Below are 27,358 nucleotides of genomic sequence, written 5' to 3' on the forward strand. Positions count from 1 at the left end.
CTCCTCTGCCCCTCCCTCTGCCAGGGCCAGAATCTATAGTGCTTCCATCCATTTGGTCCTTCTTTTCCCATGCCCTAGAAATCCAGCACCTGCCTTAATGATCACAAACTCAAGAACTTAGGTGGATTTGTAACTCTGAGTCTTCTTTGCTCAGTCAGTACCCGGGGCCCAGGTGACAGGAGCCCCCTCCACCCCACCCCACCCCTGCCAGGATCCAAGCACAGTCCATGTTCCTCCAGGCCGCAAGCTGAGCTGCCAGCTCCTTGCTGGCTGCTGGCCCAGATTCAGCTGCCTGGGATGTTGATGGAATTAAGCATTCCCTCAGCAAATTAGATGCTTCACCAGCATCACTGAAAGGAGTCCTCTCCTGAAATTCACCAGCCTAACCTCTGACAAGCAGCTCAGAGAAACACTTACTGTCTAACTGGTATGTCCCTCTGGCCACTTGTTTATACCTCCCTAGTCTGGAGTTTTGTCTGGAGCTACCCACCATAGGAAACCTCTGTCACATCCATGCTCTCTTGGATCAGCCAGAGGTCTCAGCCAGGGGTCCCTGCTCCATGCCCTGTCAACCCCAGCATGTCTTGTGACCCTTCCCCAGAAGCCAAGGGCAGCACCTGGCTGCAACAAATGATTCTCTGAGTCTCCCTGTCCAGTAAAGGGACACAGATTAACTCGCAGAAAAAGGGAGCCACTGAAAACAGAGGCAAAGCTTTCTTGAGCAGAGGACAATGAACAGGCAATCTGTCACCCCGATGGTAGCCTCATCCCTTACATTACCAGCAAGCACAATGAGCCCCTGATCTCAGCTCTGGTCTCTGGGCACCTGCAATATAGCTAATTCCTGGTAAAGGCCCATGGCAGGATGCCGCAGTGTTTGAGTCACAGGGGAGTTCCAACCTCCAACCCAAACTCCACTATTTGCATCAAAATACAGAAAAACCCAGTGACCGATTTCCTTTCAGACTAGCCTTTATCAACATGCATGCGACAGCCTGGCCAACCTGTGCACAGCTCCTTAATACAAGCAATCCCCTACCACACCAGTCTGACAAAGGGGCTCTTCTGAGCTGTTTCCAGCTGCATCTCTCCCATGCACATACACTTGACTCTGTGCACACAGCCAAGGCTGAATTAAGGCCCAGGCTGTAGGCAGGCCAGTGACAAGGGCCCCTGTCCCCGGGATCATGACAGCAGACTGGAATCTCAGACCTTACGACAACAGGCTGAAAGCCATGGGGCTCTTTAGCCTGGAAAAGTGCAGGCTCAGGGGCGATCTGAGGGCCACCTAAAAGTTTATCGGGGTGACCACCAATATCTGGGGGAACGTTTGTTCACCAGAGCGCCCCAGGGGATGATGAGGTCGAATGGTCATAAACTACTGCAAGACCATTTCAGGCTGGACATAAGGAAGAATTCTTTACTGTCCAAGCCCCCAAGGTCTGGAATAGCCTGCCATCAGAGATGGTTCAAGCACCTACATTGAACACCTTCAAGAGCAAATTGGCTGCTTGTCTTGCTGGGATCCTATGACCCCAGCTGACTTCCTGCCCTTTGGACAGGGGGCTGAACTTGATGATCTTCCGAGGTCCCTTCCAGCCCTAATGTCTATGAAATCTCTGCTTTTGCTTCATACCTATGTATTTCCAACCCTCATGGATGCCAACAAAAGCCTAAAAATGTGCCTAAGTGTAACTACCTGAGTTTGCAGAGAGCCAGAAACCAACAGTTCCAAGAAGAATAAATATCCCACACATCTTAATTCTATATATCTGCAGCATGCCATCTCCAACAGGAGTCCTATATGGGGAGGGCCAACATAGCTCCAGATCCAGCCCTTAAGAGCAAATCCAGACAGGAATGATGGAACTGGGCCCCACTCTCCAAGACTGAGGACCATTCAGCACAGCCACCTAAGGTCATGCTGGGCTTGGCTGTGCTGCAGGCAGCTGCCTCCTCAGAGGAGCCTAGCCTATTTTTGGCAATGACAGAGGGTGCCTCATGCTCCATTTGCCAGCCTTACATGCAAACTCAGTAGAGAGGCACAGCTCCCTCAATCCCTTTGGCATGCAGAGTGCACACAGAAGCCAATTCTCCACTGGGCCAGCAGCAGCACCTGACTTGTAGGGGGAATACAGCTGGGTTTTGTAGAGGTCTGGGTCCTACCCCATGGCAGCTTAAGAGAGACACAAGTGTTGGGCTTCAACACCTGTTGTTACCAACTGAGACCATCTGGCTCCCCACCCCTTTAGGGATGCCACTTGGTTCCCATCAGTTTTCTGTGCCAGGTGTCTTAGTCTGGTGACTCAGCTCCCCCACCTATATAATGGTGATGGGTTACCCACTGCACAGGTTAACATCAGTAATGATATGTGTGCTTTGGGATCTTCAGCTGCTGGCATTAGACAGAAGCTGGAAGTCACTGGTATTTAATGTAGCCTGGTTCTACAGGCCAGAGGCTGCTTAGAGGTTCTCACCCTACAGATCCCAGCTACAGAGCTCAGGAGAGCTCACCTGCTTCTGCGTGGGCTGGAAGCATCACCACCAACAGCCTCCCTTGGAGTATCCTAGCATTAATTGTGCCATCTGGGTGCTCCTATTTAGCCCATCCTTGCCCTCTAGCCAAGTTTCCCATCAAACCATTAACACAACAGCCTATGGCAGAGGCCATTAGAAGAGTCACTTACAAAAGAAAGAAACTATCATGTCCAACAACGGCAAGCACAATGCAAAAAAGGGAAAATGGCAAGATGCAGATGGAACAGAAGCAGAACTCATGACTTTCTGCATTTGTAACAAGGGTTTCCTATAGTAGCCCCTTGCCATCGTAGTACACCCTCCCTCCCACACAGACACACGTGCACACACACGTGCACATACAGAGCCACTCTGTAGCATTTTATGCAGGGAGTTGAATTCTATTTCTCTGCCATATGCGAGACAGCCATAACCTTGTACAGTACAAAAAAAACACACCAATTCCCTGTTAACAAAGAGAACGTGCTGTGCTTCTCCTCGAGTCATGAAGGGCTTTGCAGGGATGGGTCAGGATTATTATCCCATTTTGCAGATGAGGCCACTGAGGCCCAGATGAGGGCACCAGGGCCCAGAGAGAGGACATGACTCACTCAAGGTCATGCAAGAACCCAGGAATCTGGAAGCTTGTCCCAGAACTGACTGATCAGCTCACAGGCTTCCAGCTTGTCTTGCGGTTTAGTGGTTTGAACATGGTATGAAACCTCCAGAAATGGGAACAAGCTGGAGTGTTTAGCTACACTGGAGGAGGACCCCATGCCCATACCGGTCCTCATCTCTGTCCTGAGTTATGCCAGCCCTTTCCTGACAGACGTGAAAGCTTTGGCTGCTGTGCAAGTAAAGAAAGAGGCCAGAGGGGCTGAGCCAAAAAGGAACGGCAGCTGCTTTAGAGCCAGCAGAACCTCCCTGTTGTGCAGATGCTTCACAGATCCAGAGCAAGATACAGCCCCTGTTTTGATGAGCAGCCTGAACCAACCAGGTGTGGTGTCCCTACACAGGACACATATACAAGTGGGATGGGGTTGCCTGTCCCAGAAGCTCAGGTAAGACACCTGGCAGGTGAACCCACCTCACACAAAGGCTTAGGATGTGAGAGCAGTCAAGTGAGGGATTGGAGCAAAGGAGAATGATGTCTCTGAAACACCATCCATGACAAACCAGGACAGCCCACATGTGTGGGCCACTGGCCTGGCAGTGTCAAGAACAAGGTGCACAAAAGCACACATGTGGGCACTCAACAGGCAAATACCCCAAACTTCTAGCACTTCCACACACTTGCAGCCATTTTCCAGAGCCAGCTGTGCTCTCTCAAAGGTGTTGTACAGTCCAGACCTCCCTGCTGCTGAAAAGCCAGCCACCTGCAACCAACTCCCTCACACCCAAATGACACAGGCTGTTTCCTGTCACTGCAAAGCACAGCACAGCCCTCGCAGCAGCGGAACACGGCATGTTTCCTGGTGGCGGCTGGGTGGTGGCTGCATCTCACAGGAGATCCCCCTCCCGCGCGCTCCGCAACGGCCCGGCTAGGCTTGCTCATCAGGCAAGTGGCAGGAAATGGCCTCCCTACTCTGGGCCTCTCACTACTGTCATACGTGGCAACAGTGTGTAAGTGAGCCTCGGGCAGAGAGAGGAGGTGTCAGGGCTCCTCCTTGTGAGTTTAGTCTCCTGCCAAAGAAGAATTGTGCTCCTGGCATCTCAGGGCACAGTCAGTCTCATGGGAAGGTGGTGGGTGGCGAGCCCTTGGCTTGGGCACTCCTGGCAACGGGGCAAAGGCCCCTGATTGGGGTGGGGGAAATGTGGCAGGGCTATGTGGGAGGGTCATAGGCAAGAAGGCAGCTCCTCCAGGGCAGAAAGGGAGCAAGGCACAGAGAAGGATTGTGCCCAAGGCTCCCTCTCCTGTTGAAAGGAAAGGCCAGCAATGGGGAGCAGGAAAAGAATGACCTTCCCTCTCTGCCTCCATTCTTTAGAGGCTCATGGGCTCCTTTGGTGTCCCACCTCCAGTGTTCCCCACCACCCCAGCCCCTCTGGTCTGTTCTGAACTAGGCTGCCCATTCAGGATAAAGAGGCCTCATTCCTACCTCCCAGGATAGCCTTACCCCATTCTATAGAACATGGCATCTAGTTTGGCCTCTCTCATACTTTGCCCTTCCTCAGCTTAGTGATAGGTTCACTAGCATCTCAGCCCTTCAGATCCTGCCTCCACCAAGGGGGTGCAGTGGGGTGGCAAGGCCAAATCAGGGCAAACCCAAGTCTCCCGCTCCAGTGCTGTCTCCTCCTCCTGCATTCACTCCACGAAGCAGCTGGCTCTATGCCTATCTGCCCTGTGCCGTTCATCTCTGCCAGTGCTAAGCCAGACACCAGGCAGCAGCTGCCTGTATTATTGATAACCCCCAGTACAGCTGTACCTTAGAGGGAGGCAGTAGCTTATGCAGCCAAAGCAATCATCTGAATTCCAGGTCCCTGGCAGCACAGGTAGGAGAGGGCAGGAGGGGGACAACTGGGAGATGGCACAACTCCCCCCAGGAATAGCAAACACTCCTAAATGACACTTTAACAAAGGTACCAGGGAAGCATCTGGCAAGAATCACCCTGCTGGCACCAAGACAGGTGGCAGATGGGAAGGAAAATAACGATTCTTCACCATTTCCTTCCCACCCTCAGGCTGGAATATGGCACTTGTTGCCTCACTGGCTGCAGGGACAGAGGCTGCATAAGAGACAGCTGAAACACTAGCTCAAGTTATTGCACACTCTATAGAGGCGAGCACTAGGCTCAGTCCACTTCCCCTAGCCAGTCCAGGGGCCCCTGAAAACCAGATACCTAGAAGCCATAGGGTAACTGGGCACTAGGCTAACTTCTTCACACAACTTTGGCAGTGCCCCTCAATCCCACCCGCAACCACCACTCACCTCCCCAGTCCTGGGCTTCTTAGAGCAGAGATATATTCATACTCTTCCATATGCAACTGCATGGCACTGCTACCACACGGACACAATTTCACTGGGCATCAGTTTCAGATGAAACCAACTCATTTCATGGACAGCCAGATTGAACTGGAGCCCCTGAAGTGCAATCTTGTACATCTATGTGCCTGCATGCACCAACAGCCCCCGCTGGCCACATATCTAAGTGCCATGGTAAGCCTGAGAGGTGTTGTGGTACAGGAACCCAGGGCAGAAACAAGGGCAAGAAAAAGTTCTGTCCTGAAATGTCTAAAGCCTGTGAGCTGGCTTTGCATGGCCACCAAGAGTGATTCTGAGTCTGACTGCTAGTGGAGGAAAAAAGCAGAGCTGGATCTGTGGCGCTGGTGTGGACCGGGGCTGACACTGGTATGGACTGGCATGACCACCAAGTATGTCCTGCATGGTTGCTTCCTTCATTCCCTTCTTCCACTGATGAAGCAGAAGCCAGGGATTGGTCCTGGCTGACAAACCAAAAGCTTTGCAACAGCCACTGCAAACTAACTAGATGCACACAGGGGACTCTGCAGCCCAGCATGTCAAGCTGATTAGTCAAGGTGAGCTGTTCATCTGCTAGGCTAATCAATGATGGCTTCTGCTGTCTGTGCCATGATAACCCTTTCTGTTCTAATGCTCCAATGTGTTTCACTCTTGATTTATCTCAGGGGCTTATAAGTTATTAAGAGTTCAGGGAGGGTTAGGGGAGGAGACGAGCTGAAGACATAACATTTATATGGTGCTTTTCATTCCAAACTGATCTCTTCACCTACCACTGAAATATTGCCATTTCTGTAGACAGAAAATGGCAGCTGTTTAGCAATGCAACCTGGCCCTGCCCTCCAGCACAAGACAGAATAGCTGCCCACATATTTCCTGTGGGTGTCGGGAGGAAACGCTGCTGGTATAGCACCAAACAGCACCCATGCCATAAGAAGAGAATGTTTCTTCCAAAGAGGTTACACTGACAGTGACACCACTGAGAGTGACAAGGTGAAGAAGGGAACATGGTATGCAGAGCTATAAAGTGCATTAGGTTGCCATAAACAGGCAGGACTGCCCAGGATCCATCATGGAAACCCCTGGCCTCTTTGCCAAGGCCCCCTAAGTCTCCACATTACAAATCTGCATAAACAGAGGAGGGTCATTTCTGCTGAGTCAGGGTGACAAGTACAGTTTGGAAACCCCTAGGATGTGTGTGAGTAGAGCATCACTCTGGGAGGCAAAGCAGCTGGAAGAGACATCCTGCAATGGAAACCACACTTAGGCACAGACCAAGAGTTGTCCTTGGTGGTTGTTACATGTCACCCAGAAAGCCAGACTATAGAAGAAAGCTGCAGGACTCCATAGGACCCCCTTTACTCAGGGATGGAAGTCTTTCTGCTCCCAGTCCCAGTCAGAGTGGGCCTTGTGGAGACCCCACTGTGCAGTGCCTCTAAAACCAGATAAAGAAAATACTAGATCTTTGCTTCTCAACCAGAATGCTGTAGCACCCTGGGGTGCCTTGAGATCCTTTCTGGGGTGCCACACACTGTTAGCACTGATAGGTGCACAAACATGATTTACAAAATAAACCCAGAGGTTTCAAATAGGAAACAATCATGTTAAAAACATTCTGACCTATTGTGGTCTTTCTGAGCTCATTGCAACCAGAAAAAATGCTCTATTTCTACTGTCAAAAAATGAGTGAACACTCAGAGCTGGCATTTTCCAAGGGGTGCCTTGAGTCTAAAAAGGTTAAGAAAAGCTGCTTAAACAAAGGAAACAATATTGGTTTAAGAACAAATGGGGATGAACTGGTTTTGAATAAATATTTATGGTTGGGGCTTAGAAGAAGGCTTCTAACCAGAAAAGGTGCAATGCTCTGGAACAGCCGCCCTGTAGGAAGAGAGAGAAAGGAAACTAAGCAGCAAGACAGAGCTTGATGAGCTTATGAAATGGACTGGATGAAGTGGCAGCTGCAAGAAGACAGGCCTCACAGACCTGAGAGATCTTTTCTAGTCTCTGGAAGGGGACAGATGTCTAACTGTGCTTGGGGGAGTGAGGGTGAACCAACATGCCACCTCTGTCTCTCACTATTATGTATACTGCCTCCCACCCAAGATGTGGGACAGACCCACATTTAGCCAGGCTATGAATTTCAGCCTGGAGATTGCCCCTAGAGGTGACCAGTTGTGCAGCATGGCCTAGTGGGCAGAACACTGGACAAGGGGACTTGGGTTTTACTTCCAGCTCTGCCACAGACCTTCTGGATGACCTTGGACATGCCATAGCCATGCCATATGCCTCCCTCTCATTTCCCGACCTTTCCATGAGCCCTGGGGTCTAGGCCTCTCACTCTCTACCTGCACAATGCCTGGCACAACAGGGTCCTGGTCTCTACTGGCAGTTCCAAAGCTGTCCCTGGTCATCCTGTACTGCAAAACCAGACCTGCCTGGCCCAGAGCCTGTAAGAAGCTGAACTGGAGCCTAGCACCTGCTATAAGCTTGCTCTGCTGGGGACATTCTTTCTCGGCAGAGCAAGCATTGGCACCCATGCAGCAACGTAGGTGGCACAACCACCTCTGCTGGGTATGAGAGATTTCAGCATCCTGCAGCGTTGACCCTTAAAATGGAGAAGTGGTTTACTGCTGAGGCCCACAGTCTTTAGCAGAGCAGGCTTCTTGCCCCATTCCCACCAAGCCCCTCCCAGGAGCACAGTAGGCACTTTGCACTGGCAGCAGCAAAGGCTTAATCCCAGCTTGGCTACCCACCCAACCATGGGGCCCTGTCTACCTCCAACACAGGAACTGTGACAGTGACTAAGCTAGGCTTCCAATGAAGAGGGGGTTCTCCCAGCTTGGTGCTGCCTGCAATGACCGATTTAAGATTAGCCAGTTTCAAGATAGTCGTTAGCAGTATTCAGACTCAAGGTCTTTGAGGCCTGCACTGGCTTCTGTCTGGGTTTCCAAAGCTACAGACCCTGTAGCTAATGACCTCCAAGGCAAGCTACAAGGGCAGGGAACTAAGCTCACCTTGTGCCATGGAGTGAGGAGATTCTTAAGCTTGTGGTATTCCCCCTAGCCCCAACCTGCTGCATGGGTTCTCTTATTTCTCTGTGTGCTGGCAACAGACTGAGAACAGAAAAATAAGGCTGGAGCCAGAGATGACGCATCCCTGTCACTCATGCTCCATTTGCTGAAAGGCAAGGAGTTGCTAAGGCACTTGAGGCTGCTTAGCATATTGCTGTGACCAGGGCCTCACCACCACCTGCCGCTCCCGGCTCTATTTTAAGAACAAGCAGCAGCTCCTCTTTCTGCACATGGAGTAAACTTGATTGATCAGACACGCTTTAGTCCCAGCCTCTCAAACACCCTCCCACATGCTTCCCACCTGCCCAGGAGTCCCAGGTTCTCCCTCCTTACACACTGACATCATGAGCCATGCAGAGACAGCCCCGGGCTGGGGGCGCCTAGCTGGGAACTACCAGAAAGGGTGTAGAACTGTTTCAGGATGATCCCTCACTTGCAGACTTGAAGGTGGGGAGCCTGGTTTAAATCTACTTGAATGCCATAGTAGGTAGGTTCAACCTGCTTAGTAGTATGTGGGCCTGACAGAAGGGAGAGTCAACAGAGATTGGGCTCCAAGGTAGGTCAAATGACACAGCTGAAGAATTGCCCCACGAAGAATCCCAGGAATGAGACACAGCAAACTGGAGAATAGAGTCATTGCTTGAAGGACCAGAAGGGATTGTTAAAATCATCTCCTCAGACTTCCCACGTCACACAGGCAAGGGGAAACTCACCCAGGGGGTCTCAGTCTATAACCCTGGCTGAGCTACACTGCCATTTTGAGTGAAATAGGTTTTAGGAGAATCTACCCCATGCCTGGAGAAGCTATTCCTGAAGTTAAATTAACCTCAGTCTTAAGTTGCACCTTATTTCTGGCTTGAATTTGTCCAGTGTCAGTTTCCAGGTGCTCTAACTTGGATCCAATACTTTGTCCGCTGGATTAAAAGATCTACTGTGGTCAGAAATCCCTCCCCCACATACACCCGCCAGGTACTTGGCGATCCCAATCAAGTCACCTTTAACCTCTTTCTGGTCAAACTATATCTACTGAGCTTCTCCAATTTCTCACTAAGGCAAGTTTTCCAGTTCTCAAATGGTTGTATAGCTCTTTTGTGAAACTCCTCCAGCATACCTGCAGCAGGTTTGAAGTGTAGTCACCAAACTATTCCAACAATGGGTCTCACTGAAGCCACACAGAGAGGGAACACCTTGTCCAGCTCCTACCTGACTTTCTTCTCTTATTAATACCTAGTATAGTCTACACCAGGGAGCAGGCCCCATGTGAAGCAGATGCAACTGGTGGTGACAACAGCATCATTTTACAGTACAACCGATACTAGTTTTATGAAAGAATGAGGACTTTCCAAAAAACTGATTTGTGCCAGCACAGCTCAGTGAACTCTGGGAGTAATTTTCAGCTGTTTGACAGATTGTGCCTATCCCAACAGAGATATAAACCAGAGCTTAGCCAATACTTTGCACTGGGAGCTTACATCCAGTTGGTTTCTACTATGATCCCAGTGTGCCTTTCAGAGTCACAACTTCCCATGATATAGCCCCCAGCTATTAAAATGTCCTATGCACTCCATTGGCTACACTGGAGTGTACACTGTTCAGTTTGCCCAGGGTACCAAACAGTCTGCATCAATCTCTATCAGTGACATGTCCTTGTTAATTAAAAATATAAAGAATTGCTCTGGGTCAGTGACAGTTCATTGTAGAGTCCCATTAGAAACACTTCCATGAAACACTTCCTCATGAACAATGATTTTTTAGATATATCAATAATTCTGATGTTGAACCATGTGCTACAGTGGCTCCGTATATCACTTTTTTAAAGTCTAGAACAGTGATTCTCAACCAGGGCAGGGTCCTATGGCATCCTAGGGTTCCTTGCGACCTTTTCAAGGGTGCTGATTTAGCACTGTGAGGTGTGCAAACACAATTCACAAAATAAACCCAGAATTTTCAGATGGGATAAAAACATTCTGACCTGTTGTGAAATTTCTGAGTTTTTTGCAACAGAAGAACTAGTCATAAAAAAAAAAAAAGAGTGAAACTAAGAGCTAGCATTTTCTGAGAGGTGCCTTGAGTCTATCAAGGGTTGTCTCAAGTCTAAATAAGGTTGAAAACCACTGGTCTCGAGTCAGCATCTTTGCAAACTGCTCATCCCCCAGGTCAGGTCAGAACAACTCCTGGATTTTCAAGAGAGCTCAGTAGATTGGGCTCTAGGTTCTTTGGATCCTGTTCTGTGTACCTGGCCCTGAGCTGTCTGAAGAACTTGACCCCTACTGGACCACAGTCTGGTGTAGTAGGAGTGTGAGGCCAGGCTAGATGGCCCAACAATATGATCCAGTGGGTGTAAGGATCATCGGGGCAATTTTGTTAGCCAGCAGCATGAAGGCAGACCTGATACACCAAGAATGGTTCTGTTACCTGACAAGATGTAAGTGTATGACCCTCCCTACAGCAGACTCACTGTTCATTAAGACTGCTTAAGAGTGGTGCAGATTACTCCACAAACTCACCAAGCTGATCTTTGCTTTTCCTGCTAACATGTCTGGAACACCTTTAGGGTTTGGATAAGCCTCTGAGATTCACCTTGTCTCACAATCCCACCCAAGTTATATATCACAGGGAGAGAGGAAGATCCACATACGAAAGATCCATCACTGAAAATGACAGGTCCCCAGCATACACTGGTATTATCCCCAGGTGGGATTAACAACAACCCATCCTCACCTAGCTCCCCCACTCCAAAACCCATTTCCCATGCTGTGCACAGAGAGCCAGAACCAAATCCTTAATGAAGCTATTGCAAGTGCTGGGTCAGGTAGTTTTTCCAGCTCAGCTGAAAACTTATTCAGCTATTTTTGGACAGCTTTGCCTGCAGCCCCAGCTGGTGTTTGCCTACCTTCAGCTTTGCCCTCAATTCACAATTCCATTAATCTCTTCCTGCACCTTCCTCTGTATTAGTACACATCAGAGATAAGGGTCTGGGGGGCAGGGAGCAGTGAGGAAGAGGAGGAGGAAGATTTGTACTTACTAGGGAATTGTAGCAAATTCCTATTGGCATAGCTCAACCGTACTAGGGAAGTCCCCAGCAGTCAGGACTGCAGACAGAATGTGCGGGAAGATGCTGTCTCAGTCAAAAAAATCCAGTAGCCAAGTTCAGGGTTAAGGTTTTGTCTGCACAGGAAAATGGACTGGAAGAGCTGTACCAGAATAACCAGGCTGCTGTTGCTATGCCGAAACCATGAGCTGATCTAGAATTTTGAAAATGGGATGCAGATGGTGAGGTGCATCATAACAAATGAAACAAAAAACATTTTTCTCTAGTTAAAAATAAACGAGAAGCTTTACTAATATGCTAAGGGCCTAGGGTTGTATTGAAGTAAAAACAAATATAGCTTCATTGGAATGAATTAAAAACAGTCCACAAGATTGTGAAATAGGAGGTTCATTGCCATGAGCAGTTAACAGACAGTAGAATTGCAAATAAAGGATAGCCTAATAGGTGGAACATCAAGACAATTAAAAAAATGTGAGGGACATTAACACTTATGGAAATGAAGAATTTAGAAGGGACCAGTAGATTATACTGAGCCATGAAGTCATTTGACTCCCTCAGCACTGCCTGACTAGAAATGCTGCAGCCACTGCCAGGGAGCTGGTTTTAAACTTCAGGTGGAGCAGGAATCAAAGGGCAATAGTGTACCCCACTGGATCGTCTCTTGGCCAGAACAGCCCCCATGTGGACATGCTATGATGGAATAAAGCCAATTTTTTTTCCAGAACAATTGTTTCACTACTAATGCAAAGTAATATTTCTGAGCTGGTGTATCTACATATTGGAGTTTTGCCACAATAAGTACATTGTTATGGAATAGCACTAGCAGGAGAGTTATTCTGCCTTGGGATTCTCCCTGTGTGGGAAAAACCATTAGTTATTAAACCATGAAAAACTGAAAACACTGCCTAGAGTCAAGAGTCAACCACAATCCTAACCCACAGACAGCCTGCTCCTTCAGGCCTTGGCTTCCCACACTGCTTTGCCAATGCCCCTCAGTCTTGACCTGCAGCAGCAATACCTGCTAGTCCAGTCCCCAGACCCTCTTGGTTGGGCTGTGCATTACACCTGTCAGCACCCACAGGATCCCTGTTAGTATGAGTCTGGGCCTCTTCTGACTGACCTGTGGTAATGTAAACTCACACCCTTATGTTCCCATAATTGGATTCCCCCCACCCAAAGCAAGGCTCCCTTGCCAACCTGGTGGGCCTCTTTTTGCCTGCTGCAGGCAGGTGTTACAGCTCCCACTGAGAATGCCCAGGCTGCTGGGAAAGGCAAGCCTCATTGCTGCCTGGAGGTGCGGCCTGCAGAAAAGCCTGAAGCCCACAGAGGACGAGCAGCCCAGCACCTACAGAGATGGTGGAGCCTGGTTCATGTCCTGAGCAACATCTGATGCCACAGGAAGAATTCAACCCATAAACACCACTGACTTCCTTCTGGTTGCAAGCAAAGTCTCAGGAGGTCAAAGACTAATTCATTAGGTTTGACTGGTTACATGCAGTGCATGGGAACTCAGATGGAGCTCCTAGGCTATTGCAGCTGAAGCTGCCTAAAAAAGGCAGCCCAGCAAAGCCTCACCATTTTTGTTGCCAGAAGTGGCCATGTGGGCAATAGGCAGCCACAGATATCAGGAGCAGATACTGCCAGAAGATCACATGATCGTATGCAAATAAATTGCACCCACAGTACGACACAGACAGGCCAATTCCTCTCATGAATAAACTATGATCTAACCAATATGCTTGACCTTCTAGTGGTGAGGGCTACATTTTACTCACAAACCTGATGTTACAGGAAATTCTTCAGAGGGACTTATGAATGTCCAAATGCATATTCAGGAGGACCAGGAGCTAAAGATAGGCCAGTCTTTGAACGCTGAAGCACACAGTCAATATACAGGAGGTGAATTCTGATGCAATAACAGTTACTGAACATGGGGGAGTCCAACAAAAGGAAGGGAAGGAGGAAGAGAGATTGGGACATGAAAGTTGCACAACACATGGAGTTCTCCTACTACTGAAAAAAAAACCAAACCACTTGCTGCTGTAAACTTTCTCTCAGAGGCTGCTCTCAAGATGCTGGTGGGTTTGGACAGAAACAAGACAATATTTTTATACTAATGCCACTCTGTCCTTCTCAATCATGTTTTAGCCTCGGGTCTCAACACACCTGATAAGCATTCAGTAAGCCTCACAATCCCCATCTTGCAGATGTTGAGATGGGTACCTGCCTACAGCAGATAGACACCAGTAGCCAGCTGACCTTGTTCACCATTCAATATATCACACACTGATAGCACATTTAAAATCACACTCTCATACAGTTCCTTCCATGTCCAAAATCATATGCATCCTATAACCACAGATACACAGACACAGGGCAAGTTTTGACCAAATGAACTGGGCAAAACTTCAAAGCCCCCACATATAACCTTCATTTTGCAGATCCCCTGGGAAAGACTCACACACAGTAGACTGCCACAGAAAACATCTCTTTTCATGCCAAGGGATGGAGGGGTCACAGATTGCAGCGTCTGGCTGTAGGCAAGTAAGACATTCCAGAACTGATGCCTATCACTCCCACCTGCAATTGGTGCAAGACAGCAAGGCTTGGAAAGAACTTTTCCAGCTTTGGTCAGAGCCTTCCCTTCTGGGTTTAAGGGCCACCCAGCAGGTGCTAAAGAGCAGCAGTGCTAAGTGACCAGAGTTTTGCTAAGTTCACGCTGCTCAAAGCAACAAATCTCTTCAGGGAGACTGGAGGACTCTGCAGACTCAGGACAGCAGCCTGCATTTGTTCTCCTCCAGTCACATTTGGGAACTTTACATCATGACTGTAACAGCTGGAAGGTTTACAGTTCTACAATGAAAGCTGCAGAAATGGAGTGCCGAGTGTCCTTCCCTTGCTAGTGAAAGCACAGATTTTTCCAGCCTTTGGAGAGAGAGGGTGGGAGGTGTTTTCTGGGTCCTTGGCTTGGTTCCCTCTACATTGTGGGGAGGGGAGAAGGGAGCTGAAGCAGCATACTAGATGTTCCCACATTCTCCTATTCCCTTTGAATTCCAGAACTAGACCTCCCCCTCCTCCCAGCCTTTTGGAGAGCATGCAAGGTGAGTGATTATAACTTTATGAAAAATTGGATCAAAACAGGCCGCTCATCCCCCTCTCAACAGGGCCTTCCTATGCTCCAGCTCAACCAGAAGTTCTGGGCCCAATGTAGACGTTCCTGGACCAAGTTCTCTCACCCAAGCTGTGCAGAAAGTCAGCCTGGATGACCCTAAAGCCAAAAAACACTTTTTTTTTTTTTATGGAAATGCATAGTGACCAAATAAAGTGGTATACATCAGGGACTGGATAAAGGACTGGCAACAAAAGGCCCTGGGGAACAGCTGCTTCTCAAAGGGAGGGAGGGGACCAGGAGTATATCACCATTAGCAGCACTTTGCCAATCTTCTCAAGCACTTTCAATCAGACCCTCTCAAAACAGTTTGCAATCACTGAACAAAGGCACCCACGCCCCCTTCAAGATGGTAACATAGGGATAGCCTAGCAGTGAAACTGAAGCACAGAGGAACAGACTTGCCTGAGGCCACAGCATAGGTATGAACTGACCCTAGCTAGTCTCATTCCCAGCCGGGTGACTGAGACACATGATTGTCACAGGACTGGAAGGGGCCCCCTTGGCCATCAAGCCCAGTCCTCTGCATTCCCAGCCATCCTTGAAAAAACAAAAAGGAAGGAGACTGTGAGAAACTCCAAGTGGATTTGAACATGCTGAAGGACTGGGCAGAACATCAGGAACTGAAAAGAGCAGTCTGGAAATGTTAAAGGACCTGGTCCTGCAGTCTCTGTAATAAGTGCTCCTCATAGACTCCATACCATAAGACTACAGACTGTAATAGGACTAAGCCTTACTAGAAGTGTAACAGATGCAGCCAAGACAAACAGTTGCACTTTCAAAATCATCTAATGACATTTCGATGCCAAGGTCTTTTCCAAAAGGCACTTAGGACCTTGAGTCTAATTGAAAATCACTTATGCACTTAATGCACTTTGAAAGGGTTACCCCAACCCAGAGTAAAAGTTAGTCAAGTAGAACATGGTAACATGAGGTGGCAAAGAGCAGGACTGATCAGGGAAGATCCCCAAAGAGATGATTTAGGATTCCCCGTGAGTAATACAGCACCAGAGCCAGGCACAGCAGGAGCAAGTAAAGCAAACACAGGGGATTCCTGAGTGGGATAAGAGGTAAAAAAATACCATTTGCACTACATTATCATTACGGTCTCATAAACAATGAGCTTATCCTAACAGGCAGCTCTGGGCCATGGTCTGATTAATTCAACCCATGATACAGCTAGTACTGAAAAAGGAAGATAGCAGAGATGGGGACTTTTTATAAAACAAGAAATGTCAAACCCATTGTTACCCAGCCTGGAAGGAAGCAGCATTATGAGGGAACTGATGAGGTCCTGGAGATTTCAAAGTGTGTTAGTGATTGTGAAAACTTAGTGTTTCTGTCTGTTTGGGCCTATCTGTGGAGAAAGGGGAAAAGGCACTGCCTAATAAAAGCATATACAAAACTTTTGGAATCCCTGCTAAAGGAGGCAAAGATGAAGCAAGTTCTGAATGAGACGCAATGAGCTCTCCCACTTCCATGTCCCAGCTGCTTCCTGCAGTGGTCAAGAAGGCTAGGTTTAATCCACTCCCAGAGGCAGCACCATACCACTGGCTGCATGCTTTACAACTGACAAAATGCAGGCACACTGCCTCCCCCCCAAAAAACCTTTGCAGTGAAGCCTCAGGAGCTGGTGACTGCAGGAAGCAGGAGAGTGGACTAGACAGACCGATGATGCTATCTGGTAAATGACAGGTTACAAAATATCTCAATTCTAGGATGTGCCAGGAATGGATCAGACACCAGACCTCTGGGTTAGAATTTAACCCCTAAGTACCTGCCCCTCCCCAAGCCTCAAGTGATAGAGGCACCCAACCAAATTACACAAGGGAGGAGAAAGCCTCAGGTCACATCAAGACCCACAAGCCCTGCCATAGGGATTCCTCACCCTGTGCCTGTCCACCTGAAGTCACCCCTTTAAAAAGGCTCTTCTTTTGGAAGCAGAGGGAAAGCTCTGTTTCATTTTGCAAGGTACAGGCCCCTGTAGGCAGGCAGCTAAGGTAACAGAGGCATAAAAGAAAGTTATGACTCCTGCAGAGCTCCCGAGGCTGGCTTGTGGGTGGCTGTACGTGTGATGGCGGCGGAACAGCCCTCTCAAATTTGCCCTTATCTCTGGCTTCCTCACACTCCCACCTCCAGAACAACTTTGGAGGATGAAACATTTCTTCTTTGAGAGGAAGAGGCCCAGAAATGTCACCCACCAGCCCCATAGAAGGGAGAGGAAGTCATGAGTGGCTTTCTTTCAAAACACAAGGCCTTTTTCACTCACAGCTAGAGGAGGGCCTGTGCCTGCCAGTCCTGTGTGCACCTCCAGAACGGGGCAGTGGATGGCCAAAAATTTCCCTTGCAGAACCCCCCCCCGCCTCGCTAGCCACAGGGGAGGGGGGGCGGGCAACAGGAAAGTTGCCTGGCAGGCCTGGAGGGGCTTTGCAGGCCTGGAGGTGGTGGGGAGGCTTGCAGATGCAGACTCACAGCGGCTTTCTGCCCCTGGCTGCCGTTGCGGTTTAATTATAGATGCTGTCATTCCCCACAGCCCGCCCTGCCGCTCACCTCCAGCTTCTTGAGGCGCGGAGGACGGCGTGACTAAAAAGCGGTGGCCGGGCCGAGCCAGGCCTGGGGGCGCAGCAACTTACCAGCACGCGGCTGAATCTCTCCTCCAGCTCCCCCTCGCTGGGCATCGGCTGCTTTGGGGGTGCAGGCTGCTTGGCCTGCAGCCCCGAGCCCAGCGCTTGAACCTTCGCCTCCTTGCCCGGAGACTGCTCCATGCTGCCCGCCGCATTGCCCATCCTGCCCAGCCCCGGGATCTTCTTCCAGGCTCCAAAATCCAGGTTGGGAGGAGGGGAGGGGGCCCCAAAAGAGGAAAACTTTCCTCCCCAACTCTGAGGCAGGTGGGGAGGCTCGGAAGGCAGGCGCAGGCCGGCCCGGCTCTAGCCCCCCAGGAACTGTCCGCACCCGCAGAGGGCAGCGCGGGCTGCCATGCGCCTCCCGCCTGCTCCGGGGTCCAGGGCCGGGCTCCCTCGGGGCGGGCGGGCGGGAGGGAAGGAGGGAGGCGGCCGCGGTGCGCGCGAGCGGCAGGAAGCGAAGATGCAGGGTGGTTTCTTCCCCCGCCCCCCGCGGGGCTTCACCGCGAGGTGCAACTCGGAGCCGGGCTCGCAGCCAGCCCCGGCTCCGCTGAGCTGTCCAGCAAGGCAGGGCTGAGCCGCCCGGGGCGAGGCGAGGCAGAGCAGCAGCAGCTGGCGCGGGCAGGGGCTCGCCTGGTGCCCCCGCGCGGAGCCCTGGCCCGGGCCGGGGGAGCAGCGCCGGGCACCTGCGAGAAACGAGATCTCTGAGGCGGCGGCGGAGTTCAAGGGCGCGGGCGGGCTGCAGGGTCCCAGCGCCGCCCGTCTGCAGGTCTCAGCGGCTCCAATACCATGCGGGGGGCGGGAGAGGGGGCCCAGGCGAGGGGGGCCCCCCCGTGCTGCCGGCCTGCTCGCCTGGAGTCCCCGACTGAGGGAGAGGGACAGCGACCAAAGCAGCCAGAGCTCCCCTGGCATCACCCATGGCCCCCACACCTGGGAGATGCCTGCTGGCTGTAGCATCAGGTCCAAGGATGCAGCTGGCTCGCAGGGCCCGGCTTCTCCAAGCACCCTAAGGCCAAGCTGCATTGAAAGCGGCGCCTTTGGGGTTTTTTTGCAAAAATATATTTACACACACACACACACACACACACACACAAGTAACTATCTCTAACAACCTGTCCTGTGACCGCACTGCTTCCCTTGACAGTCCAGAAACACACTGTTACAGTTACATCACCCATCATCCTGTTACAAAGACCGCACACCCATCACCATCCCCTTGAAACCATCACAGTTACCCAAAGGACTACCTCATTCCCCTCTTCCCCCTCCCAAATCCCCCTCCTGCTTGTTCATAATCTAGTCGTCCTCGTTACTCTTTTCAGAGAGCTCGCCTCTGAAAGGTCTATGCTGGTCCCCTCTTTTCCATGGGATGTCCGCCACCTCTTTCCCATCCAGTTCTACTGTCTTCCTGTAACACCAGTACATCTCGCTCGGGCACGCTGTAATACAGTCCTTGACTGGGAGGTTTGTGTGCCTGTTTGAGAGCAAGTTCCTGGTCTTCCACAGGACATTTTTTTTTTTGCAAAAATACTTATTTCTATATACATAAGCAACTATAGAGAGAGAGTGAGATAGAGAGAGCGAGCGAGAACACTGGATATATAGAGATATAAACATAACCGTACCTGTAGCAATCTGTCATGTGACCACCGTGGTTCGCTTGACAGACCAAAAACACACTTTAACAGTTAAACTATTTTAGTCCCAGTACGAAGTTCACACCCACACACCTATCACCATTCCCCTGACAACATGAGAGTTTCATAAAAGTCTCCCTCAGTTCCCTCCCCTGAGCCCCCACCCCCCAAACACCTCCCTGTTTGTCCAGACCACAGGACATTTTTGAAGCAGGGGATGAACTGGTTGAAATGGACTGTCATGCCCCTTGCTGTTTAGTCAAGTGCCCATGCCTCTCTGATCAGGGTTACAAACCAGGAGTACCCAAACTTTCTTCTGCACCTCTCTGGTGTATGGGCAGTTCCAGAAGAGGTGGTTAATTGTTTCTGTCTTCCACTGGCAGGATTGCCTGGGACCTCCCTGTCCTGCGCTGTTTTTCCATGCCTTCACAAGGAGTGCCCGGTGGGCCACCTGCCAGTCCAAATCTCTGTGCTCCTGCAGGTCTTTATAGAAGATTCCTTCTGACAGCCTGGCAGATGTCCCCAGGTAGTAGGTCCATGAGCAATATGATGTCTATTTTCCTTACCACCTCTCATACATTGTGGTGGTTCACCAGGGTTGCTGGGGCCTCGTCGTGCAGTTTGTATTATCACAGCAGTGTTTCAGGACCTCGTAGAACCATGGAGACTCCATGGCCCAGGGGCTCGTGTTAGTTGTCATGTATACCCACCACTGTTGCAGTGGATTCCCTGCAAAACACTTTTCAAAGTGGGCTGTTTTGGATTCTGTCCCTGTTGCCAGTTTGCAAATCCGGCTCATGTACTTGGCCCAGAGGAACAGCAGGATGTCTGGCATTCCTCTGCCTCCGTACCGTTTTGCTTTGAACAGCATGGTCCTCACCACTTTCTCCCATGTGGAGTTCCAGAAAAAGATGCACATGGCTCTTTGAATCCTGTTGATGACTTGCTCTGAGTGGGGGGTGGAGAGATTCTCAACCTGTGAAATGCCACAGGGCACTAGGTAGGGGCAGTCAAGGTAAGGCTTGTGGTGTTGGGGACTGTGGCCTAGGGCAAATCCCTGCCATGCCTGGAATGGCTGCCTAGGACAGTGGTTCACAACCTTCTTTTTAAGCTCAAGGCACCCCTTACTTGGCTTGAGGCACCCCTGTTGAACTCAAAGCAAGTCTGGCCTTGGGAAATGCCAGCTCTTCCTTTTCCCTTGTTGTTCTGACTACTGAAGACTACCAGAGCCGTTCTGCTGCTGCAAAGAGCTCAGCAAGCCCACAACAGCTCAGATTGTGTTTAACACCACAGATTCCTATTTGAAAACTCTGGGTTTAATTTGTGTATCATATATGCACACCTAGCTGTGTTTATATTGTGCAGCACCCTTGAAAGGATCTCAAGGCACCCCAGAGTGCTGCAGTACCCTGGTTGAGACTCAGTAGCCTAGGAACAACCACCCCCCTCCCCACTCCACCTGTGCCCAGGCCTGCCAGTTAGGCAGCATAGCTGGCAAAGAAGGGTCTTGGGCATGCCCCCTAATGCCACTGTCATGGTGGGCACAACAGGACTCCTCTATGCCCACTGTAGTGCCCTATTGGCAGGTCTGCCCATGGGTGGAGTGGAACTGAGCATGTGGGTCTTATTTCTCAGGCAGAGGTGCAGACAAGGCCTTTAAGGGATGAGCTTCCTGGGTAGACAGTCAAGGTGGGGTATGGCGAAGAACTTGGTGGTAATGGCTCTGCACAGCCAGTCAGTCAGTACCAGACCCAGAACAAAGCAGAACTCTTGCAAGGATCTTAACGCTGAGTGCCGGGTATGTGACAGTCTGGCTAAGTGACTCCCCTCTACCAACCAGACCCCACCAATGGGGAGAGTCCATTACATGCAAAAAGAATATGATAAAGAAATCTGGCTGGGGTTGCAAAATCAAGCATTGTGAAGACAGGAGGGGCCAAGACAACCACTTTTCTACCTATTCCATACCTGCAACACTGGAATCTCCATGGATGGAGGTGCTTACTGCATTTTGCAAAGAACCCCATCTTTTTCACTGCACAGGCTAGTCTTGCTCTGGGCATGAGGCAGCTGTCTGGAATTTCTGTTGATCCGCATCCTTCAGCATGTGGCTCATGCTGTGTTCACTGCCAGCACCCAAGAACTGAATAAGGAATTATTCATTTCTTCATGGTCTTTTCTAGAGTAGCATCTGAGTGCCTCACAAATATTAATGAGCTTAGCTCCGTAGCTCCACTGTTACATAAGAGAGCATTACTCCACTACATATGAGGGATATGGAGATAAAAGACTGCGTAGGGCCATGCAGGGACAAACTAGACTTATAACTGAGGACCATCTGACTCTCAGCCTTGTGCTCATCAGCCCATATTGCCTCAGCCACCAAGCATCCTCAGCATTCATCAACTCCAGTTCCACAAGTGAGGTTTTAACTCTGTATGTTAGGCCCTAAAGTCTCTAGCTCAGCATCTGAAAAAAAAGGAGGCACCCAGTATTAATGGCTGCCTGCCACTATTTTGGTGTGACTGGCCCAGAGGCACGTGGGAGGGCTGCAGCAATGAACCAAGTTGCTGTTTATGCCAGTCACCTCCTTAACCACAGACTACACTTGCTCTTCTTGCACTCCCCTGCCACCTTCTCCACCTGCCTTCCAAATTCTGTGGCAAACAAGGCAGAGATCCTACAAACAGTCTCATTCACTGCCCAGTTCTGGCTCCCTCCCTCCAGTATACAAGGCAGAGAGCACTGCAAATTGAATAGTGTGATCATGTAATGGCTGATTACAGGACTGGGCCAGCTGAAGGGATGCCATTTCCTATGGCTTGAACGCTAACTTAAGACCTGGGGGTTCAGTTTCCTGGTGTGCGACAGCCTTCTAGTGTGACTAGAACAGTGATTCTCAAGCAGAGTGCCACAGTACCCTAGGGTGCCTTGAGATCCTTTTAAGAAGGCCATGCAATGTAGCACTGTTAGTTGTGCGAACATGATTCACAAGATAAACCCAGAAATTTGAAATAGGAATCCACAGTATTAAAAACAGTCTGCCTTTCTGTGGTCTGAGTTCTCTGCAGCAGAAGAATTGCTCTGTTATTTTTCTGCACTCAAAAAATGAGTGAAATCTAAGAGCTGACGTTTTTGGAGGGGCGCTTTCCTTTTTAGACCCAAAGGCCTAAACAAGGACAAGGGACATGGATACAGGCCATAGGACATGGACAAGGGCTATGTCTCTGCTTTAGCTTCTAACTGTAAGATTTGAATGCTAGTACTTCAGTGTTTCATGGCAGTGTTATATCTGGGGGACCACAGAGATACCTATGAGTCAGAGATTAAAATGGTACAGGCAGCCTAAACTCTGCCATGTCCTTGTTTTCTAATATTTGACTTTGCAATTTATGCAAAGGGCGTTCTCTTCATTATGTATTTTTGTTTTTAATTCCCCAGTGGCTTTTCAAGGCAAAAATGAAATAGGACCATCAGCAAGGCATACCATCACACACCAGTAGCAGTGTTGGAGCCCTCAACTGTCAGCCTTGCCTTAGTGTTAGGAAGAGGCTTTTACTTTGGGATGGCCTAGGATCACATTCTGGATCTGGGGCAATCCTATACAGCTCACTCTTTCACACTCCCCTTCCACCCAGTTTAGGGCAGCTCCTATCTCCTGTGATGGCCATGTACAGGGTCTGGCAGGCAGAAAACCATGACCCTGCTCTCTTACCCTCTCCAGGAGGAGCTGCTTGCTGCAGGCTCCTAATGCCCCTGTGTTGCAGCAGCTGGGCCTGGGCCTTTAGAATATTCTTTTCTGGTCAGTCTTTATTTTGGCTGCTGCCAATGTTTTGCTGAGTCAATGGGGGTGGGGGACACTGTTAGTTTTCAAGTGTTTAATATCAGTGATTCTCAACAGGGTGTCTCAGCACCCTGGGGTGCCTTGAGATCCTTTCAAGGGTGCCATGGGGCTCCATCCAATGTTAGCACAGTTAGAAGTGCAAATGCAATGCACAAGATAGAGATTTCAAACAGGAATCAATAGCATTAAAAACATCCTGAGCAGCTGTGGTCTTTCTGAGTTCTTTGCAACAGGGAAATTGCTCTATTAATTTTCTTTAAGCAAAAAACAAGTAAAAAACTAGAGCTGCCATTTACTGAGAGGTGCCTTGAGTTTATTGGAAAGTGTCTTGAGTCTATTAAGGGGTGCTTCAAGTCTGAAAAAAGTTGAGAATTACTGGTTTACATTCTAGCAAAGAACAGGATTTCATGGGGAAAAAGAAAAGGCATTTTTCTGCCTCTAGGCCTTTTCTTTTCCCTCCTTCTGGATTTCAGAGGCTGCAAATAAGAGATACTTCTAAAAACAATCACAGGAATTGTTTATAACCACAAATGCTAGGCAGCCTTGCACAAGTAGCTGCTCCCTGCTCTATTTTTATATTTAGAGAGGTGCTTGGAGATCAGGATGCTGCACGAATTCATGGAGGAGGAGCTCATATCCCACAATTTATAAACAAGAAAAAGGAGAGAGAGAGAGAGATTTACTCAGGATCACATTGCCAGGAACTGAACTAGATCTGTTGCATCTCCAAGGCACACTGCTAGCTAACGGGCAATTCTCTTAATTCATTTACTAGAGACCTAGGTTCTGAAGCCAAAAGTCCAGCTATATCTATCCTGGCTGAGAGAAGCAGGGTATTGCTATATCCTGCCTAGCTGCTTTGTTCCTGCTGGAATCAACATGTCAAGAGGGTGCAGACAAGGGCAGCACCAGGGGAAAGCTTACTGAGCAGAGGATAGTGCATATGTGAGCTGACAGGGGCTCCCTATTGTCCTAGAGGGCATGAAGCCAGGAAGGCTGTAAGGGGTCATGGATTGAATCCAGACAGATTCCCCTTTTCTCTACAGGAAATGCTGCTACCACAAACTGTGGTCATAATCTGTGTCTGCAACTAGCCTCCCTCCCAGGTGGAAGAGCAATAAATATTTTATTTCATTCAGTTGTGCAACCAACTCCTCACACCTTTTGCAGGCCAACCCCTACCAAGTGAGCATAACTTGGTTGATGCTGTGCAGCATTGCACCTGGGCACACCAGAATCACTGTGGGATGCAACCAAAGGTAAAACTAAGTACCTGCTGGTGGCTACAGCAGGACCTGAAAAAAAATTAGGACACATGGGTTCCAGTCCTGGGTGGATAACCCCACCCTGCATCAGGGATGGGTAGTGTACATGTGTAGAGCACTCTGTAATCCCTGAATGAATCACTCAGAAAGCCCTGCTAAAGAGGTGCAAGATTGTGATCTGTGGCATAGACACAGAGCACCTGTTATTCATCCTAGACCAAAGGAAGCAGCTGGACCTCTCAGTTTGGGATCACACACAGGTGCCAGCTGTTACAGCCACCCCTCCCTGCTTATGCTGTGAAGTGGTGCAAGGGTCTGGTTACTGAAGAGGTGGAGATCCTCTCCAATAGGAGTACAAAACCCTGGAGTTCTGCACCGCTGCTCCTAAAAACACAGCACTTTTCATTAGCAGGTTTCAATATGCTTTACAGGGGAGGCAAGCATCATTATTCCCAGAGAAACTGAGGCACAGAGCTAGAAAGTCACCTGTCCAAGGCCACTTAGTCAGGTCCAGAGCCCAGGGCTCCTGAGTCCCAGGCAAGGATCTGTCCACTCACCCACATTGTCACTCAGGAGCTGTGCAGTTCCAGCCAGGTTGGCAAGCCTCCAGAAGGGATCTTCAAGGCTGGTTCTTGTTTCATTTCATTCCCATCTTAGAGATTAAGCCCCTCAGAGAAGATACCAAAGCAAGCAGCTACTGTCAGTGATGGGGATGCAGCACTTAACACCCCCTGGAGCCAATGCACTATGAACATATGGCACACACACAATGAATTTGCCAAGACTCTGGGCAATAGCTCCCTGCTTGCTAAGGTCACTGTTTCAAAAGTGGCCGTTGATTTGGAGAGTCTGGGATTTTCAGTAGCAACCTGAGAATCCCTTGGGCTGAATTAATCTCCTCACTTGACCAGAGCTTAACAGAGGGACTAAGAGGAGAAGGCTTGGGGCCTCTGGGCTGACCTGTCTGACCCTGATCCCAAATGGGGCAGCTCTGTTCATGGATGGCCTAGTCAAATAGATAACCTGGGGTTCAAGCAGGACATGGGTTATACCCACTTACTGCCCAGCTCCACCTCCCAGAGCCACCACTGCCCTCTCTGTCCCAACCTTCCCCCAGTGCAGCCCTGGCCTAGCTCTCTGCCAGGAAGAGCCCAGTGCAGCCCACAGCCTGAGCCCTCAGCAGGCAGCCCGCCCAAGCCCTGCACACAAATCCAGGGGGCACATATACCCCATGCCTCCCCCAGGGATGCGCCAGCAGCAGGAGCCCTCTGCAGCCCCCAACCAGCTGCTCATGGCTCTGCCCTGTCCCATCCTGGCTGTGCAGTGCTTGCCCCTGCCCCTCTCTGTCCCTCACCATGGGGGCCTTGATCTGCCCTCACCACATGCCCCTTCTTCCCAAGACTTTCCATCCAGACACTGCTCTCCAGGCCACCAGGCTGCATGCCTGGCCGCACATATGCTATGGTTGTACGCATGCACGTGGCATTTATTGGTGACATTATCAGCTACACCTTCCAAAAAAAGCCAATTGCCAGTAATGTCAATTTTCCTTTTATCAGTGCCAATACAATATGGACCAATATATCAGTGCGGCTCTACCTGGGAATATTGGTCCTTTGCTAAGAGTAGGAGGAGCGCTAGTTCTTTAACAGATGCCCTTACTTCCAGGTGCTTGTTGTCATTGTAGCTCAGTAGGTATTAATTAGAAGAGCAAAATACAAAGGGATGAGCGCAGACTTAGATGCAGGGATGATGAGTGGTCATTCTTAGGGCCTTGTTCAAGAATCCCAGATCTAGGATGCAGCATGGCCCATGATTGTCCAAGGCTAAGGGCAGCCTCAGTCACACTACTTGTGCCCAGCACATCCTGGACCACTTGGAGTAAGGGGCTCTTGTGGGCAGTACCAGGCACTTACTCTGCAACCCTAGTATGCCAGCAGGGCATCTGTGAAGCCCCTCCTTTCTGCTGCTTGTCCTGAGCTGTCTGGATTCTCCTGAGATAAGATAAGAAAAGAAGATGCCTGTCTGGTGTTCCCAGGTTGATTGGTCTCCTGGCATTCAAGCTGCTCTGAATTTCGAAGTGGCTGTAGCCCACTCCACAGCCCCACCTCTCAGCACCACCACCTCTGTTGCCACCCACCCCAATGCAGCCCTCAGTCCAAGCCTGCAGAGCACAGCTGGCCCCCACCCCACACAGATCTGGGGGACACATGCCCCCCATGCCTCCTCCAGGGTGCACACAGTGGCAGGAGCTGCCCCTTCCCCCCCCCATTAGTAGCCAATGGCTCCATCCCATGTCCTGCACCAACTGGGCAGTGCCTGCCCCTGCCCCAGTCCCTCCCTCACTGCTGGGGCCTCGATCTGCGCCTCCCCTTGCTCCTTCTGTCCCCCATTCCCCTTCCACTCCCACTCAGATTTACCAGCCAGATGCTGCTCTCCAAACTGCTGGGCTGCATATCAGTGATTGCATCCCTATCCACCAATATGGCTGGTTAATAATTGGCCATTGGTAGAGACCAAAAAAATATTGGTGCACCCCATCCCAGGGGTTTTCTCTGAGACCTGCCAGTGAGCCCTCCTGTAGTGCTAGGGGAGATGTGGCTTGACAGTATTATTGAGGAGAAACAACAAATGGGGCTGTAACTTCCCTGAGCCAGGGGCCTTCTTTTTGTTGTTCTCGTCCATCACCCTGCACAGTGGGGCTCTGGCCCAGGACTGACAATCTCAGCGTTTTGGTAACAGATCAATCATGATCATTTTAAAAACCCTATCAGATGTATCCTCTTTTTCAGTCCCACTATAGCCTTCAGATTAAAGGTCAGAAGGGTACAAGCCCAGCATGTTTAAAATCTTCTTCTGCAGGCCACTTATGGGGGGTAGGGGCACTGATGCCTACAGGACCTGCCCTTCTCTATTTCAAGATCTAGTCTCATTGCTAATGTGATGGGCTGGCTGGCAGTGACCTGGCCCAGGGATTTTGAAAGGGCAAAAGATGATTGGAGGACTTGGGATTCCCTTTCCTCACCAATTAGGCCCCAGAGACTCACGGCCCCCCTCCGCCCCGTGGCCCCTTGGCTCATCTGGAGGGGGATAAAAGGGGCAAGGTGGGCTGACTCAGGGAAGAGACCAGTGAGGGACAACAAGGAAGGAGCTTTGCAGAGCTAAGCCAGTGGAGTAGGAGCAGTGCCTGAAAGAGCAGGATCTGCA

General features: G+C 50.0%; 1 protein-coding gene across 9 annotated transcripts in view; it reads right to left on the reverse strand.

Moving 5' to 3' along the window:
* Positions 1–17,781, reverse strand: part of FMNL1 (formin like 1) — a 61,056-nt gene extending 43,275 nt beyond the window's left edge. For all 9 annotated transcript variants that reach the window (XM_090044307.1, XM_090044305.1, XM_090044302.1 and 6 more), the window contains exon 1: positions 17,418–17,781. In XM_090044307.1, coding sequence (XP_089900433.1) covers positions 17,418–17,570 — 153 coding nt within the window. In that variant the 5' untranslated portion in view covers positions 17,571–17,781. The remainder of the gene's footprint in view (positions 1–17,417) is intronic.
* Positions 17,782–27,358: the final 9,577 nt, after the last annotated feature.

The sequence above is a fragment of the Crocodylus siamensis genome, chromosome 4, assembly GCF_052110815.1.
Source record: "Crocodylus siamensis isolate JL-2025a chromosome 4, ASM5211081v1, whole genome shotgun sequence".
NCBI classification, from domain to species: domain Eukaryota; kingdom Metazoa; phylum Chordata; order Crocodylia; family Crocodylidae; genus Crocodylus; species Crocodylus siamensis.